Here is a 17,307-nt window from a genome sequence, read left to right on the forward strand (position 1 = left end):
TTACTATTATGATCGTCTTTTAATAAAAAATGCCTTAAAAATACAGAATGCCCAAAAAAAATTGTAATGTATTGAAACAAATTTGTTATATATTGAAACTATATAATCTATGAAAATGTTGTTCTTTATTACTACTATTATGCTCATCTTTTAATAAAAAATGCCTTAAATATACAAAATGTCCAAAAAAATAAATTCTCGGAGACTACCACCCCCGAACCCCGTACAAGTTCAGCCCCCTCCCAAATTAATTCCTGGCTCCGCCATCGGATGAGGAATGACTTATCTTATGATCATGGGAGAAGGCATTTCATATGATTTATATTATAAAAATTGTACCTATCATAAACTTAAAAATGGTCACAAAAATCACCATTTCATTCTTGCATATATACAAGTCTTGCCTCAAGTATTTTGTTTAGATTAGAAGGATGTGAAATTTTACGAGTCTTGTAATCTTTTATTATTCCCCTCTGCATTTTCTGTACTCGTAATAAAATTACTTTTTACTTTTTAGCTACTCGCGTTATTTAATTTGTAAGAGACTTACCTGCTGAAAAAACCGACGGTTTTCTGAACGGACCTACGTAAAACAATATTAGAAAGAAAACTTGATATCATCATTTAAAAAACAAAAAACAACTGAACAATAATAATAATAATAATAATAATAATAATAATAATAATAATAATAATAATAATAATAATAATAATAATAATAATAATAATAATAATAATAATAATAATAAATTAAGAGTTTAAATTGATGACTTACAACTTGTGAACTTGCGTTGGTACCTGTCGAAGGATCATCTGTTTCCTACATGAGAATTGAAAGTAGTAGATTTAAATAACTAATATTTGTAATGTACGAGAAATATTTTTATATTTTTATATTTATATATGTTACTAATTAACTTAAGTATCATATTTATAAATATAATAACAAATTTTAATTTTAACTGAATATATTTACGATGAATATTGTAAAAATTTTAAAAATAATTTGTAATAATAAAAATTGATATTACGAAAAGGCAAAAAAAAGTTAATGAAAATGAAAATTAATTAAAAAATAAAAAATAATTGAAAAATAGATTTATTCAAAAAAGATGAGAGATAAGAAAGATTTTTTAAAAATTTTAATCTTTAATATTAAACTAAGATATTATAAAGAAAAAGAAAAAAAAAAATCAAAGCAACCGTTAAAAGCACAAAGTCCTCAGCTAAAACTAAAAGGGCTCGAAGTCCACTTCAAAGGGCTCGAAGCAACCCTTAAAAGCACAAATTTCCTAAGTTCTAATTCCTATATATTACTTCTTCCGTCTCACTTCAAGTGTCTTATTTTTTATCGGTACTATTAATTAAAAAAAGGTTAATTAGATTAAATATGTTTTAGTGTAGAGTTGAAAAGATGATGTGAACCTCAAATTTTTTTCACTTTTTGTGACTACTTTTTCCCATAAAAGGAAACAAGACATGTGAAGTGGAACAACCCAAAAAGAAAAACAAGACACTTGAAGTGGGACGGAGGGAGTACTATATATATGGGGATAATATGGTAATATGCACTCCTCACATAGTATATATACTTTATCTGTCCACGAAAGAATTTCTTATTTTTCTTTTTAGGGACGTCTACAAAAGAACTTCTTACCTATTTTTGGACTATATCCCACCACTTATAAATATCTCATTTACAACTTTTTACATTAATTTTCATGACTCTCAATACTGATTAAAATATTTTATCATAATTCTCAGTGCACTCAACAACCTTCTCTCCACTTCTAATACACTTATAAATATCCTCCTAGGAAGTTCTTTCGTGGACGGATGAAGCATAAGTCTAAATTTAGATCATATATTTTATTTACATGACACATTAAACACGCAACACATGAAAGAGGTCTTCCAAGACATTCTAAGCCAAGATGGTATACCGTACACATAATACAAATCTTACTTATAACTATTTGTAACACCCCGCCTATTTATATTAAGTTTAGAATTTATTTTAAGAGTAGATTAAATGATTTATGCCGTAAGATAAAATGAATTTATTTTAATTCCAACAAAAATGATTTACAAAAGCACTTATAAATTTAGTTATTAAATTTATATGTATTGCATAATTATTTAATTTAGCATTCAAGCATTTTTCACGAGCTTTTAATTAGCACACCCTGAGGAATTATTACACTTCCAATAATTCAGTTCTGAGGGATTTTAATTATCAATCCTCATTCAACTCACTTACACTCATACCTTCCATCAGCCGCCCTACACCTATTCAAGCAGCCCAAAATTCAGGCTTTATGCCATGCTTGGCAGAGGCAATTAAATGCCCCATTTTCAGCCTCCAATCTCATCCCCAAGTCAAATATTGCAGGCAAATCTCCATCAAATCTCCATCAAATCTCATCCCGTCAAATATTTCAGCCCAGCTGCCTTATTCACAACCCATGCTGCTACACTACTCATCAATCCATTCAACTGTTAACTCATTTTTTTTCTTTAAATGATCTTTCCTCATTCACAATCATCTTTACCCAGCTGCAAGAATTCATACGGTAAAGTTCTCTCTTCAACTCATTTTTTTCTCAACTATGTAAACCAACTCACACACACTCAATAATCAGTCATTCATTTCACAAAGAAGATAATCACCGATGACATAGACATAGACATAATTTGATTTGCATATCATACACATATGCATTTTCTGCAAATTGCTAATCAAAGCTTTTTAAAGGGAATAAGCTATCTTTTACATGTATATGTTGAGTGTATGCTTGCTGTGATGAGAGTCGAGTCAGTGGCCGGCGGCGGAGAAGATGAGAGAAGAGGCGGTGGTGGCCGGCTCTTCGCTGCTGCTACTGTCGACTGCGGAGTCGAGAGAAATAGGGGCGAGGAAGATGGTTGACCGGTGGCTGTCTCGCCGGGAAGAAGGCGGCGCGGCGGCCGGAGTTTGGTGAGGGAGCGAGAGGGTGGTGAGTGTGTGGAGTCGGCAGGGATCGAGAGTAGAGGGGAGGGCAGCGACGGCTTCTCGCTGTTGTTCGCCGGAAGTCAGAGGGAGATGGGGGCGGTACGGTCGGCGGTGGCTCCGAGCTGCTGTCCGGCCGAACAAACGGAAGAGGGAGGCAGGGTGGCGACGACAGCGGCAATTAGCTGCTGCTCGTCGTGAATCGAGGCCAAGGGCCGCGATTAGGGTGCCTGAAATCAGGGGGATCCGGAGCTCGGCGACGGCAGCCTATGGTTGTGCAGTCGCCAGAGATTTGAAGGGGCGGTTGCTGGGATTGGAGATCTAAGGTTGGGGGAAGAGAGGGCGCCTGTGTGTGCTGTCGTGTGAGAGACGAGAGAGAGGGAGAAGAAGAGAGAGGGAGAGGGAAGTCAGGGATGGTGGCGGCGGCGGCGGCCAGAGGACGGCGCTGCTGCCGTCCGCCGGAGGAGAGAAGAGGGCGAGGGGGGGAAACGCAGCAGCTGCTGCTGCGCCGCTGTGTGTTTGTGTGTGTGTGCGTGTGTTTTAAAGAAGAGGAAGAAAGAATTTTGGGCCATTGGGCCTCCTTTTAAACATGGGCCGTTTTTAATTAAACTCTGGGCCGAAATTTTAGTTTAAATGGTGGACTGCTATTTATTTTTGTTTGGGCTGCGAATTTTTGAAATAAAAATATGGACTTCCATTTAATTGTTGGACTTGTTTAATTGATTTATTAATTTGACTCTTTATTTGAGTTTAATTAATTATTTTTTTTGAAAAAGTTTGCATAATAGTATTTTCTTATTATGTGCATTTGTTAAATATATTTATTTAATTATGTGAGTTAAAGCATGAATTAATTTTGCATCAACCATTTTACATAAAATCATTTATGATTAAATTGACTTTATTATTAATTCAATTATTTAAGTAAAATCGAGCAAGGATATTGTTGGTGTCCTTAAACTCAAGAATTTTAGTTTTCAAATATTTATTTATTTTGAAAACCCGGCTAAGTGAATCATAGGATGATAAGCACTATACTATAACTTAATATTAGATTCAGGAGACCTATTAAGATTATAGATTTCTTGTAGGCTTTGTGGATCGTGAGAAGTAGCACTGCTATACCGATTCAGAGTTAAGAATAAACGACAGGCATTGCCTAATCAGGTGGGCTTATTTTCCAAATGTATGGTTTAGCTATTGAGCTTAAATGTTTCAATGAAATGAAAACTGTTTATCCGATAAAATATTTTGTGCACTCTGCTCTGTTTAAGGCTCGCAACAATGAATCGATCGAGGTTCTCTTATGACCTAACACGTTGTTTGAGAATTGTGTACACCTATTAGTTGACCTGGTGGGTTGATCTCCATCGGGCACTAATCATGTATGAGGCGTTATAAGGGTGCTCGACGGGATGTGTTCCGGAGCATTGGGTCCCAAATGGGAACTTGACTGGGTTACGCCCTCAGTTCAAGTAAAGCAGGAGTAATGGATCCGTCGGTGGCTAAAAGGTCCGGGATCACAGCGAGTAACAGAAAGGGAGTGTGACAATTGCGCGCAATATAATAAAATGTTTTAACATGCTTAGAAGTTATTTCAATTTAAAACCTTCTAATTCATGTCAAGTATAATTGGATAAACTGCTCTTATGATTATGAAATGTTTATAAAAATGCTAGCCCACTAAGTACATTAGTACTTAGCCCAAAATTACTTTCAAATGTTTTCAGGTTGATTGGTCGGTGCTGACGAGGCAGAGCTGAGGCTAGGGTTCAACTCCGTATTTTGTCTTCCGCTGTTGCACTAGCTCTTATTTGTCTTTTGTTTCTCCAACTTAAGACTTTTATGTTAAATTCTGAATTATGTTTCTTATCGAGCTTAAACTCTCAACTTCTAGCTCTATGTTATTAACATTGGTTATCGGAAGCATGAAACCGAACTTGTGATCCTAAGGCTTAGAATGTTGTTGATTGATTAATATCACTTGATTTTTGTCTTTCTTCATTCAAAGGGCGTTGCCCAACCTTTTTATCCTATTATCTGAATTTCACAAGGTTCTTCCCTTGTTTATTTCTATGATTTTAGTCGCACCTCGATTATAGTTTATTCATTCAAGAATTGGGGTGCGACAGAATGGTATCAGAGCATAAGTTTCCTTTCATGTCTCTGATAACCGTAAGCTTCTAATGTCGAGTCTAGAATAGTACCTCTAGGCTTCTAAGAAATTTTGTTGACCCTCAGCTCGCCGTCACACTGCCACAACAAAAGGTACGACTTAAAAATTTCAATGATTTTAAATGCTTTCAAAGTTTTTAAGAAGTGCGCGCTTTCAATGTATGATGTTATATGAATTGCTTATCGCTTTCATATTGTTATTTTGAGCCTTTGACTCATATAACCAATGTATGTATGTATGTCGTGTTTGGGACTATCGAGCCCTTAACGAATCAATGAATTTATGGTCGAGTTAGATTCCATTAATCTTTCCGGCTTAAGAAAAATTTTATGAAAGGGACATTTATTGTCCATATGTTTAAAGGTTTCAAAAGAAACAAATGATTAAATGAATGAAAAGTTTTATGTTATCGTTTTAGGTCCACTGCCTATACGATTTGAATGATGAGTCCTCTTACAAATGGTTTGAGAACTACCCAATGATGCCTTAGAAATGTTAGTCGTGAAAGCTCCGCTTGATCGATTTAAGTAAGGAATGATAAGATAGCAACGTTTAACATAGATATGTTACAACGTAGAAGAAATGTCATGAGATTAAGGTTTCACTTAAGTTATTCCACTTAAGTTTAGATTAGTTTCCACGTAGAACTAGTCTTTCACATGGTTACACCATAGAAGATATATCTCGTGTATATCTATGTATGTATGTATGTATGCCGAATGAGTCTTTTCTTCTGTTGATTCTCGTCCGTCAATCAGAATGGAAGGTGCACCAAGAGGACGTGGTAGAGGGCGCGGACGTGGCCGTGGGCGCGGTAGGGGATTTGTACCCGAAGAGCCTATTCCACAAGTAGCACCAAATCGCACAGCCGAGGAAAAGTTTCGCAAGGAAAAACCTCCAACGTTTGATGGATTGGGCGAACCTGCGGATGCCGAGAAATGGGTTAGGGCAATAGAACGGATCTTCAACTACATCCGTTGTGATGATGAGGATAAAGTGGCATGCGCAACTTATCAGTTGGTGGACGAAGCTGACTTTTGGTGGGAGTCAGTTAGGCGGACAATGACTGACGAACAGTGGGAGAATTTCACATGGGAAGAATTCAAGGCTGAATTGTATGAGAAGTATATACCAGGATGTTACCGACAGAAGAAACAGAATGAGTTTTGGAATCTGAGACAGAAAACGGGAACTGTGACTGAGTACGACAGGGCCTTCAATCAGCTATCAAGATATGCTCCGACTTTGGTGGACAGTGATGAGAAACGCGCAGAGAAGTTCAGAAACGGATTGCGTCACGAGATAGCGATTTCCCTAGCAAGTCAAGGGGGTCTCACCTACGCGCAGACATTGAGCAGAGCCCTCACTATTGAGTCATTGTTGCCAAGGGAAAAAGGAAAATTCCCCGAACAGTCTGGATTTGTACCATCTCAAGATGGTAGTAAGGGAAAGAGAAAATGGAATGAAGGAACTGGTGGAAACATTGGAAATGGGAAGAAACCATGGGTGGCGAATCAAAATCAGAACCAACATCAAAATCCACAACCTCAAGCAATGGTTCAAACTCCTTGCCCAAAGTGTCAAAAACTCCACCCGGGAGAATGTCTGAAAGGAATGAACGTCTGCTATAACTGCGGGGAGGCCGGGCATTATGTCTCGACATGCCCAAAGAAGGGAGGAGGAGCACCCCAACAACAAAATCCGGGAAACCAACAGCGACAAAACCAAGGTCCTAGAGGAAATCAGGGGCAACCACAATACGCTAGGGCCTATGCCATAAACCAACACCAAGCAGCAGGAGATCACGGAAACCTGGCAGGTACGATTAATGTTTTCGACATGTCGATTATAGCTCTATTCAATACTGGAGTATCCTATTCTTTCATTTCATATGCTGCTTGTAAAATATTAGAATTGACGCCACAATCGTCCGTAACTACGTTAGAAGTTAGTACAACTGACGATGAAAGACTGCTACTAAGGACGTCACCGCGAACTCAGAGCTCGATATAGGCGCCGAAACATTTAGACATACTTACATGTTATTCCTATGATAGAATTTGACGTAATCCTCGAATTGGTTGACTTACTCAAGTCAGCGCCACGATACTTTTTAACAAGAGAATGATCCCTCTTCAATCTTTAGAAGAGGACGAGACAACCTTCCACGACATAACGACGCACCAGATTTTGAGGAAAATTTTCTAGTTTGCTAAACGATGTCGCGCTGTTAGGGAATTGAGTACATATATGATTTAGTGCCGCATAAGAGTTGAGTGGAATGAAAGTCTAGTATCCAAACTAGATGACCCAGATATGCAATTTCGAGGACGAAATTTTTATAAGGAGGGAGGAATGTAACACCCCGCCTATTTATATTAAGTTTAGAATTTATTTTAAGAGTAGATTAAATGATTTATGCCGGAAGATAAAATGAATTTATTTTAATTCCAACAAAAATGATTTACAAAAGCACTTATAAATTTAGTTATTAAATTTATATGTATTGCATAATTATTTAATTTAGCATTCAAGCATTTTTCACGAGCTTTTAATTAGCACACCCTGAGGAATTATTACAGTTCCAATAATTCAGTTCTGAGGGATTTTAATTATCAATCCTCATTCAACTCACTTACACTCATACCTTCCATCAGCCGCCCTACACCTATTCAAGCAGCCCAAAATTCAGGCTTTATGCCATGCTTGGCAGAGGCAATTAAATGCCCCATTTTCAGCCTCCAATCTCATCCCCAAGTCAAATATTGCAGGCAAATCTCCATCAAATCTCCATCAAATCTCATCCCGTCAAATATTTCAGCCCAGCTGCCCTATTCACAACCCATGCTGCTACACTACTCATCAATCCATTCAACTGTTAACTCATTTTTTTTCTTTAAATGATCTTTCCTCATTCACAATCATCTTTACCCAGCTGCAAGAATTCATACGGTAAAGTTCTCTCTTCAACTCATTTTTTTCTCAACTATGTAAACCAACTCACACACACTCAATAATCAGTCATTCATTTCACAAAGAAGATAATCACCGATGACATAGACATAGACATAATTTGATTTGCATATCATACACATATGCATTTTCTGCAAATTGCTAATCAAAGCTTTTTAAAGGGAATAAGCTATCTTTTACATGTATATGTTGAGTGTATGCTTGCTGTGATGAGAGTCGAGTCAGTGGCCGGCGGCGGAGAAGATGAGAGAAGAGGCGGTGGTGGCCGGCTCTTCGCTGCTGCTACTATCGACTGCGGAGTCGAGAGAAATAGGGGTGAGGAAGATGGTTGACCGGTGGCTGTCTCGCCGGGAAGAAGGCGGCGCGGCGGCCGGAGTTTGGTGAGGGAGCGAGAGGGTGGTGAGTGTGTGGAGTCGGCAGGGATCGAGAGTAGAGGGGAGGGCAGCGACGGCTTCTCGCTGTTGTTCGCCGGAAGTCAGAGGGAGATGGGGGCGGTACGGTCGGCGGTGGCTCCGAGCTGCTGTCCGGCCGAACAAACGGAAGAGGGAGGCAGGGTGGCGACGACAGCGGCAATTAGCTGCTGCTCGTCGTGAATCGAGGCCAAGGGCCGCGATTAGGGTGCCTGAAATCAGGGGGATCCGGAGCTCGGCGGCGGCAGCCTATGGTTGTGCAGTCGCCGGAGATTTGAAGGGGCGGTTGCTGGGATTGGAGATCTAAGGTTGGGGGAAGAGAGGGCGCCTGTGTGTGCTGTCGTGTGAGAGACGAGAGAGAGGGAGAAGAAGAGAGAGGGAGAGGGAAGTCAGGGATGGTGGCGGCGGCGGCGGCCAGAGGACGGCGCTGCTGCCGTCCGCCGGAGGAGAGAAGAGGGCGAGGGGGGGAAACGCAGCAGCTGCTGCTGCGCCGCTGTGTGTTTGTGTGTGTGTGCGTGTGTTTTAAAGAAGAGGAAGAAAGAATTTTGGGCCATTGGGCCTCCTTTTAAACATGGGCCGTTTTTAATTAAACTCTGGGCCGAAATTTTAGTTTAAATGGTGGACTGCTATTTATTTTTGTTTGGGCTGCGAATTTTTGAAATAAAAATATGGACTTCCATTTAATTGTTGGACTTGTTTAATTGATTTATTAATTTGACTCTTTATTTGAGTTTAATTAATTATTTTTTTTGAAAAAGTTTGCATAATAGTATTTTCTTATTATGTGCATTTGTTAAATATATTTATTTAATTATGTGAGTTAAAGCATGAATTAATTTTGCATCAACCATTTTACATAAAATCATTTATGATTAAATTGACTTTATTATTAATTCAATTATTTAAGTAAAATCGAGCAAGGATATTGTTGGTGTCCTTAAACTCAAGAATTTTAGTTTTCAAATATTTATTTATTTTGAAAACCCGGCTAAGTGAATCATAGGATGATAAGCACTATACTATAACTTAATATTAGATTCAGGAGACCTATTAAGATTATAGATTTCTTGTAGGCTTTGTGGATCGTGAGAAGTAGCACTGCTATACCGATTCAGAGTTAAGAATAAACGACAGGCATTGCCTAATCAGGTGGGCTTATTTTCCAAATGTATGGTTTAGCTATTGAGCTTAAATGTTTCAATGAAATGAAAACTGTTTATCCGATAAAATATTTTTGTGCACTCTGCTCTGTTTAAGGCTCGCAACAATGAATCGATCGAGGTTCTCTTATGACCTAACACGTTGTTTGAGAATTGTGTACACCTATTAGCTGACCTGGTGGGTTGATCTCCATCGGGCACTAATCATGTATGAGGCGTTATAAGGGTGCTCGACGGGATGTGTTCCGGAGCATTGGGTCCCAAATGGGAACTTGACTGGGTTACGCCCTCAGTTCAAGTAAAGCAGGAGTAATGGATCCGTCGGTGGCTAAAAGGTCCGGGATCACAGCGAGTAACAGAAAGGGAGTGTGACAATTGCGCGCAATATAATAAAATGTTTTAACATGCTTAGAAGTTATTTCAATTTAAAACCTTCTAATTCATGTCAAGTATAATTGGATAAACTGCTCTTATGATTATGAAATGTTTATAAAAATGCTAGCCCACTAAGTACATTAGTACTTAGCCCAAAATTACTTTCAAATGTTTTCAGGTTGATTGGTCGGTGCTGACGAGGCAGAGCTGAGGCTAGGGTTCAACTCCGTATTTTGTCTTCCGCTGTTGCACTAGCTCTTATTTGTCTTTTGTTTCTCCAACTTAAGACTTTTATGTTAAATTCTGAATTATGTTTCTTATCGAGCTTAAACTCTCAACTTCTAGCTCTATGTTATTAACATTGGTTATCGGAAGCATGAAACCGAACTTGTGATCCTAAGGCTTAGAATGTTGTTGATTGATTAATATCACTTGATTTTTGTCTTTCTTCATTCAAAGGGCGTTGCCCAACCTTTTTATCCTATTATCTGAATTTCACAAGGTTCTTCCCTTGTTTATTTCTATGATTTTAGTCGCACCTCGATTATAGTTTATTCATTCAAGAATTGGGGTGCGACAGAATGGTATCAGAGCATAAGTTTCCTTTCATGTCTCTGATAACCGTAAGCTTCTAATGTCGAGTCTAGAATAGTACCTCTAGGCTTCTAAGAAATTTTGTTGACCCTCAGCTCGCCGTCACACTGCCACAACAAAAGGTACGACTTAAAAATTTCAATGATTTTAAATGCTTTCAAAGTTTTTAAGAAGTGCGCGCTTTCAATGTATGATGTTATATGAATTGCTTATCGCTTTCATATTGTTATTTTGAGCCTTTGACTCATATAACCAATGTATGTATGTATGTCGTGTTTGGGACTATCGAGCCCTTAACGAATCAATGAATTTATGGTCGAGTTAGATTCCATTAATCTTTCCGGCTTAAGAAAAATTTTATGAAAGGGACATTTATTGTCCATATGTTTAAAGGTTTCAAAAGAAACAAATGATTAAATGAATGAAAAGTTTTATGTTATCGTTTTAGGTCCACTGCCTATACGATTTGAATGATGAGTCCTCTTACAAATGGTTTGAGAACTACCCAATGATGCCTTAGAAATGTTAGTCGTGAAAGCTCCGCTTGATCGATTTAAGTAAGGAATGATAAGATAGCAACGTTTAACATAGATATGTTACAACGTAGAAGAAATGTCATGAGATTAAGGTTTCACTTAAGTTATTCCACTTAAGTTTAGATTAGTTTCCACGTAGAACTAGTCTTTCACATGGTTACACCATAGAAGATATATCTCGTGTATATCTATGTATGTATGTATGTATGCCGAATGAGTCTTTTCTTCTGTTGATTCTCGTCCGTCAATCAGAATGGAAGGTGCACCAAGAGGACGTGGTAGAGGGCGCGGACGTGGCCGTGGGCGCGGTAGGGGATTTGTACCCGAAGAGCCTATTCCACAAGTAGCACCAAATCGCACAGCCGAGGAAAAGTTTCGCAAGGAAAAACCTCCAACGTTTGATGGATTGGGCGAACCTGCGGATGCCGAGAAATGGGTTAGGGCAATAGAACGGATCTTCAACTACATCCGTTGTGATGATGAGGATAAAGTGGCATGCGCAACTTATCAGTTGGTGGACGAAGCTGACTTTTGGTGGGAGTCAGTTAGGCGGACAATGACTGACGAACAGTGGGAGAATTTCACATGGGAAGAATTCAAGGCTGAATTGTATGAGAAGTATATACCAGGATGTTACCGACAGAAGAAACAGAATGAGTTTTGGAATCTGAGACAGAAAACGGGAACTGTGACTGAGTACGACAGGGCCTTCAATCAGCTATCAAGATATGCTCCGACTTTGGTGGACAGTGATGAGAAACGCGCAGAGAAGTTCAGAAACGGATTGCGTCACGAGATAGCGATTTCCCTAGCAAGTCAAGGGGGTCTCACCTACGCGCAGACATTGAGCAGAGCCCTCACTATTGAGTCATTGTTGCCAAGGGAAAAAGGAAAATTCCCCGAACAGTCTGGATTTGTACCATCTCAAGATGGTAGTAAGGGAAAGAGAAAATGGAATGAAGGAACTGGTGGAAACATTGGAAATGGGAAGAAACCATGGGTGGCGAATCAAAATCAGAACCAACATCAAAATCCACAACCTCAAGCAATGGTTCAAACTCCTTGCCCAAAGTGTCAAAAACTCCACCCGGGAGAATGTCTGAAAGGAATGAACGTCTGCTATAACTGCGGGGAGGCCGGGCATTATGTCTCGACATGCCCAAAGAAGGGAGGAGGAGCACCCCAACAACAAAATCCGGGAAACCAACAGCGACAAAACCAAGGTCCTAGAGGAAATCAGGGGCAACCACAATACGCTAGGGCCTATGCCATAAACCAACACCAAGCAGCAGGAGATCACGGAAACCTGGCAGGTACGATTAATGTTTTCGACATGTCGATTATAGCTCTATTCAATACTGGAGTATCCTATTCTTTCATTTCATATGCTGCTTGTAAAATATTAGAATTGACGCCACAATCGTCCGTAACTACGTTAGAAGTTAGTACAACTGACGATGAAAGACTGCTACTAAGGACGTCACCGCGAACTCAGAGCTCGATATAGGCGCCGAAACATTTAGACATACTTACATGTTATTCCTATGATAGAATTTGACGTAATCCTCGAATTGGTTGACTTACTCAAGTCAGCGCCACGATACTTTTTAACAAGAGAATGATCCCTCTTCAATCTTTAGAAGAGGACGAGACAACCTTCCACGACATAACGACGCACCAGATTTTGAGGAAAATTTTCTAGTTTGCTAAACGATGTCGCGCTGTTAGGGAATTGAGTACATATATGATTTAGTGCCGCATAAGAGTTGAGTGGAATGAAAGTCTAGTATCCAAACTAGATGACCCAGATATGCAATTTCGAGGACGAAATTTTTATAAGGAGGGAGGAATGTAACACCCCGCCTATTTATATTAAGTTTAGAATTTATTTTAAGAGTAGATTAAATGATTTATGCCGGAAGATAAAATGAATTTATTTTAATTCCAACAAAAATGATTTACAAAAGCACTTATAAATTTAGTTATTAAATTTATATGTATTGCATAATTATTTAATTTAGCATTCAAGCATTTTTCACGAGCTTTTAATTAGCACACCCTGAGGAATTATTACAGTTCCAATAATTCAGTTCTGAGGGATTTTAATTATCAATCCTCATTCAACTCACTTACACTCATACCTTCCATCAGCCGCCCTACACCTATTCAAGCAGCCCAAAATTCAGGCTTTATGCCATGCTTGGCAGAGGCAATTAAATGCCCCATTTTCAGCCTCCAATCTCATCCCCAAGTCAAATATTGCAGGCAAATCTCCATCAAATCTCCATCAAATCTCATCCCGTCAAATATTTCAGCCCAGCTGCCCTATTCACAACCCATGCTGCTACACTACTCATCAATCCATTCAACTGTTAACTCATTTTTTTTCTTTAAATGATCTTTCCTCATTCACAATCATCTTTACCCAGCTGCAAGAATTCATACGGTAAAGTTCTCTCTTCAACTCATTTTTTTCTCAACTATGTAAACCAACTCACACACACTCAATAATCAGTCATTCATTTCACAAAGAAGATAATCACCGATGACATAGACATAGACATAATTTGATTTGCATATCATACACATATGCATTTTCTGCAAATTGCTAATCAAAGCTTTTTAAAGGGAATAAGCTATCTTTTACATGTATATGTTGAGTGTATGCTTGCTGTGATGAGAGTCGAGTCAGTGGCCGGCGGCGGAGAAGATGAGAGAAGAGGCGGTGGTGGCCGGCTCTTCGCTGCTGCTACTATCGACTGCGGAGTCGAGAGAAATAGGGGTGAGGAAGATGGTTGACCGGTGGCTGTCTCGCCGGGAAGAAGGCGGCGCGGCGGCCGGAGTTTGGTGAGGGAGCGAGAGGGTGGTGAGTGTGTGGAGTCGGCAGGGATCGAGAGTAGAGGGGAGGGCAGCGACGGCTTCTCGCTGTTGTTCGCCGGAAGTCAGAGGGAGATGGGGGCGGTACGGTCGGCGGTGGCTCCGAGCTGCTGTCCGGCCGAACAAACGGAAGAGGGAGGCAGGGTGGCGACGACAGCGGCAATTAGCTGCTGCTCGTCGTGAATCGAGGCCAAGGGCCGCGATTAGGGTGCCTGAAATCAGGGGGATCCGGAGCTCGGCGGCGGCAGCCTATGGTTGTGCAGTCGCCGGAGATTTGAAGGGGCGGTTGCTGGGATTGGAGATCTAAGGTTGGGGGAAGAGAGGGCGCCTGTGTGTGCTGTCGTGTGAGAGACGAGAGAGAGGGAGAAGAAGAGAGAGGGAGAGGGAAGTCAGGGATGGTGGCGGCGGCGGCGGCCAGAGGACGGCGCTGCTGCCGTCCGCCGGAGGAGAGAAGAGGGCGAGGGGGGGAAACGCAGCAGCTGCTGCTGCGCCGCTGTGTGTTTGTGTGTGTGTGCGTGTGTTTTAAAGAAGAGGAAGAAAGAATTTTGGGCCATTGGGCCTCCTTTTAAACATGGGCCGTTTTTAATTAAACTCTGGGCCGAAATTTTAGTTTAAATGGTGGACTGCTATTTATTTTTGTTTGGGCTGCGAATTTTTGAAATAAAAATATGGACTTCCATTTAATTGTTGGACTTGTTTAATTGATTTATTAATTTGACTCTTTATTTGAGTTTAATTAATTATTTTTTTGAAAAAGTTTGCATAATAGTATTTTCTTATTATGTGCATTTGTTAAATATATTTATTTAATTATGTGAGTTAAAGCATGAATTAATTTTGCATCAACCATTTTACATAAAATCATTTATGATTAAATTGACTTTATTATTAATTCAATTATTTAAGTAAAATCGAGCAAGGATATTGTTGGTGTCCTTAAACTCAAGAATTTTAGTTTTCAAATATTTATTTATTTTGAAAACCCGGCTAAGTGAATCATAGGATGATAAGCACTATACTATAACTTAATATTAGATTCAGGAGACCTATTAAGATTATAGATTTCTTGTAGGCTTTGTGGATCGTGAGAAGTAGCACTGCTATACCGATTCAGAGTTAAGAATAAACGACAGGCATTGCCTAATCAGGTGGGCTTATTTTCCAAATGTATGGTTTAGCTATTGAGCTTAAATGTTTCAATGAAATGAAAACTGTTTATCCGATAAAATATTTTGTGCACTCTGCTCTGTTTAAGGCTCGCAACAATGAATCGATCGAGGTTCTCTTATGACCTAACACGTTGTTTGAGAATTGTGTACACCTATTAGCTGACCTGGTGGGTTGATCTCCATCGGGCACTAATCATGTATGAGGCGTTATAAGGGTGCTCGACGGGATGTGTTCCGGAGCATTGGGTCCCAAATGGGAACTTGACTGGGTTACGCCCTCAGTTCAAGTAAAGCAGGAGTAATGGATCCGTCGGTGGCTAAAAGGTCCGGGATCACAGCGAGTAACAGAAAGGGAGTGTGACAATTGCGCGCAATATAATAAAATGTTTTAACATGCTTAGAAGTTATTTCAATTTAAAACCTTCTAATTCATGTCAAGTATAATTGGATAAACTGCTCTTATGATTATGAAATGTTTATAAAAATGCTAGCCCACTAAGTACATTAGTACTTAGCCCAAAATTACTTTCAAATGTTTTCAGGTTGATTGGTCGGTGCTGACGAGGCAGAGCTGAGGCTAGGGTTCAACTCCGTATTTTGTCTTCCGCTGTTGCACTAGCTCTTATTTGTCTTTTGTTTCTCCAACTTAAGACTTTTATGTTAAATTCTGAATTATGTTTCTTATCGAGCTTAAACTCTCAACTTCTAGCTCTATGTTATTAACATTGGTTATCGGAAGCATGAAACCGAACTTGTGATCCTAAGGCTTAGAATGTTGTTGATTGATTAATATCACTTGATTTTTGTCTTTCTTCATTCAAAGGGCGTTGCCCAACCTTTTTATCCTATTATCTGAATTTCACAAGGTTCTTCCCTTGTTTATTTCTATGATTTTAGTCGCACCTCGATTATAGTTTATTCATTCAAGAATTGGGGTGCGACACTATTATTAACTTTATATAATCTTAATACATCATACCAAGCAACATGCACATTTTACAAATATTTTAATGTATTCTGTCGAACATGATATTAATACGACATAAAGTAAAAGATATATCAATCAAACATATCATACATTATCGCATACCGTGTACCAAACTAGCCCTAGGTATACAAGCATAGTTTTTATTTTGTCTCCAAATAATTAATCTAATATTCTAATTATTTACTAATTAATTATATATTTAAGCTTATCAGAATATATCAAATTATATATACTTAATCTAGTTTATATACATCTTCAGTTTTGTTGTTGTCATTGTAGCTTTTAGTGATGATAGATATAGCTGCAACTTATTAACGACTGCAAAAATTGTTATCATATATGATATTTTAGCTATAACTTTGACATATATAGTGATTAAAACCATCGTCACTAGAAGCCATTCTCCTTATAGTGATTGGAACTATAATTGGAAATAGCTAAGAATGTCTACAAAGTATTCCTCGAATTATTGTATAATTTCTTTGAAATATTTTGTTAAAATATTAGACAACACATTGTAGACTTGTAGTGTTCACATGTAAGAGCTACCACTCACTCTTCCACGATACAATTGAGATTTCTGAAACCCTAAGACATCTTGAACATCCAAACATCAACATGTAGGCAATTTTTTTAAAGAAACGTCAATTTTAATCCAAAGAGTTATACTTTTTAACTAATGTTGGAATATTGTTTAAATTTAAAATGATAAAATAATAATTTTCCGGTTATGAAAAAACCTAGATCTTTTTTTTTATGATTTTTTACTTGATGGGGAGGGAGTGATAACCCTAGTCACATACGAAGTCTGTACAAAAATATAATACTGATAATTAACAACATCAAATTTTGAACAATTTTAGATAAAAATGCATTCTTATATCTTATTAAAAAAAATATCTTCTTAAGACCTCCCAAGTCGGAGCAAACCCGTAAGCCTTTTGTGGAGAATAGTATTAAAGGACGTTTAAGGAAGCCTCCAGAGGCGCCCAATCTCAGATCTGACCAGATTATTCAAAATAAGCTCAAAGCTTCTTATGATGCAGGTAATAATCCTAGAGAT

The 17,307-nt window shown here is 38.7% G+C and overlaps 1 protein-coding gene across 5 annotated transcripts in view; it reads right to left on the reverse strand.

Annotated features, from left to right (window-relative positions):
- The window catches only part of LOC130986790 (uncharacterized), a 42,222-nt gene that overhangs the window by 9,840 nt on the left and 15,075 nt on the right, over window positions 1-17,307 (reverse strand). For all 5 annotated transcript variants that reach the window (XM_057910324.1, XM_057910325.1, XM_057910326.1 and 2 more), the window contains exons 5-6: window positions 776-820; window positions 551-583 (exon numbers count right to left, since the gene is read on the reverse strand). In XM_057910324.1, coding sequence (XP_057766307.1) covers window positions 551-583; window positions 776-820 — 78 coding nt within the window. The remainder of the gene's footprint in view (window positions 1-550; window positions 584-775; window positions 821-17,307) is intronic.

The sequence above is a fragment of the Salvia miltiorrhiza genome, chromosome 5 (assembly GCF_028751815.1).
Source record: "Salvia miltiorrhiza cultivar Shanhuang (shh) chromosome 5, IMPLAD_Smil_shh, whole genome shotgun sequence".
NCBI lineage: Eukaryota > Viridiplantae > Streptophyta > Magnoliopsida > Lamiales > Lamiaceae > Salvia > Salvia miltiorrhiza.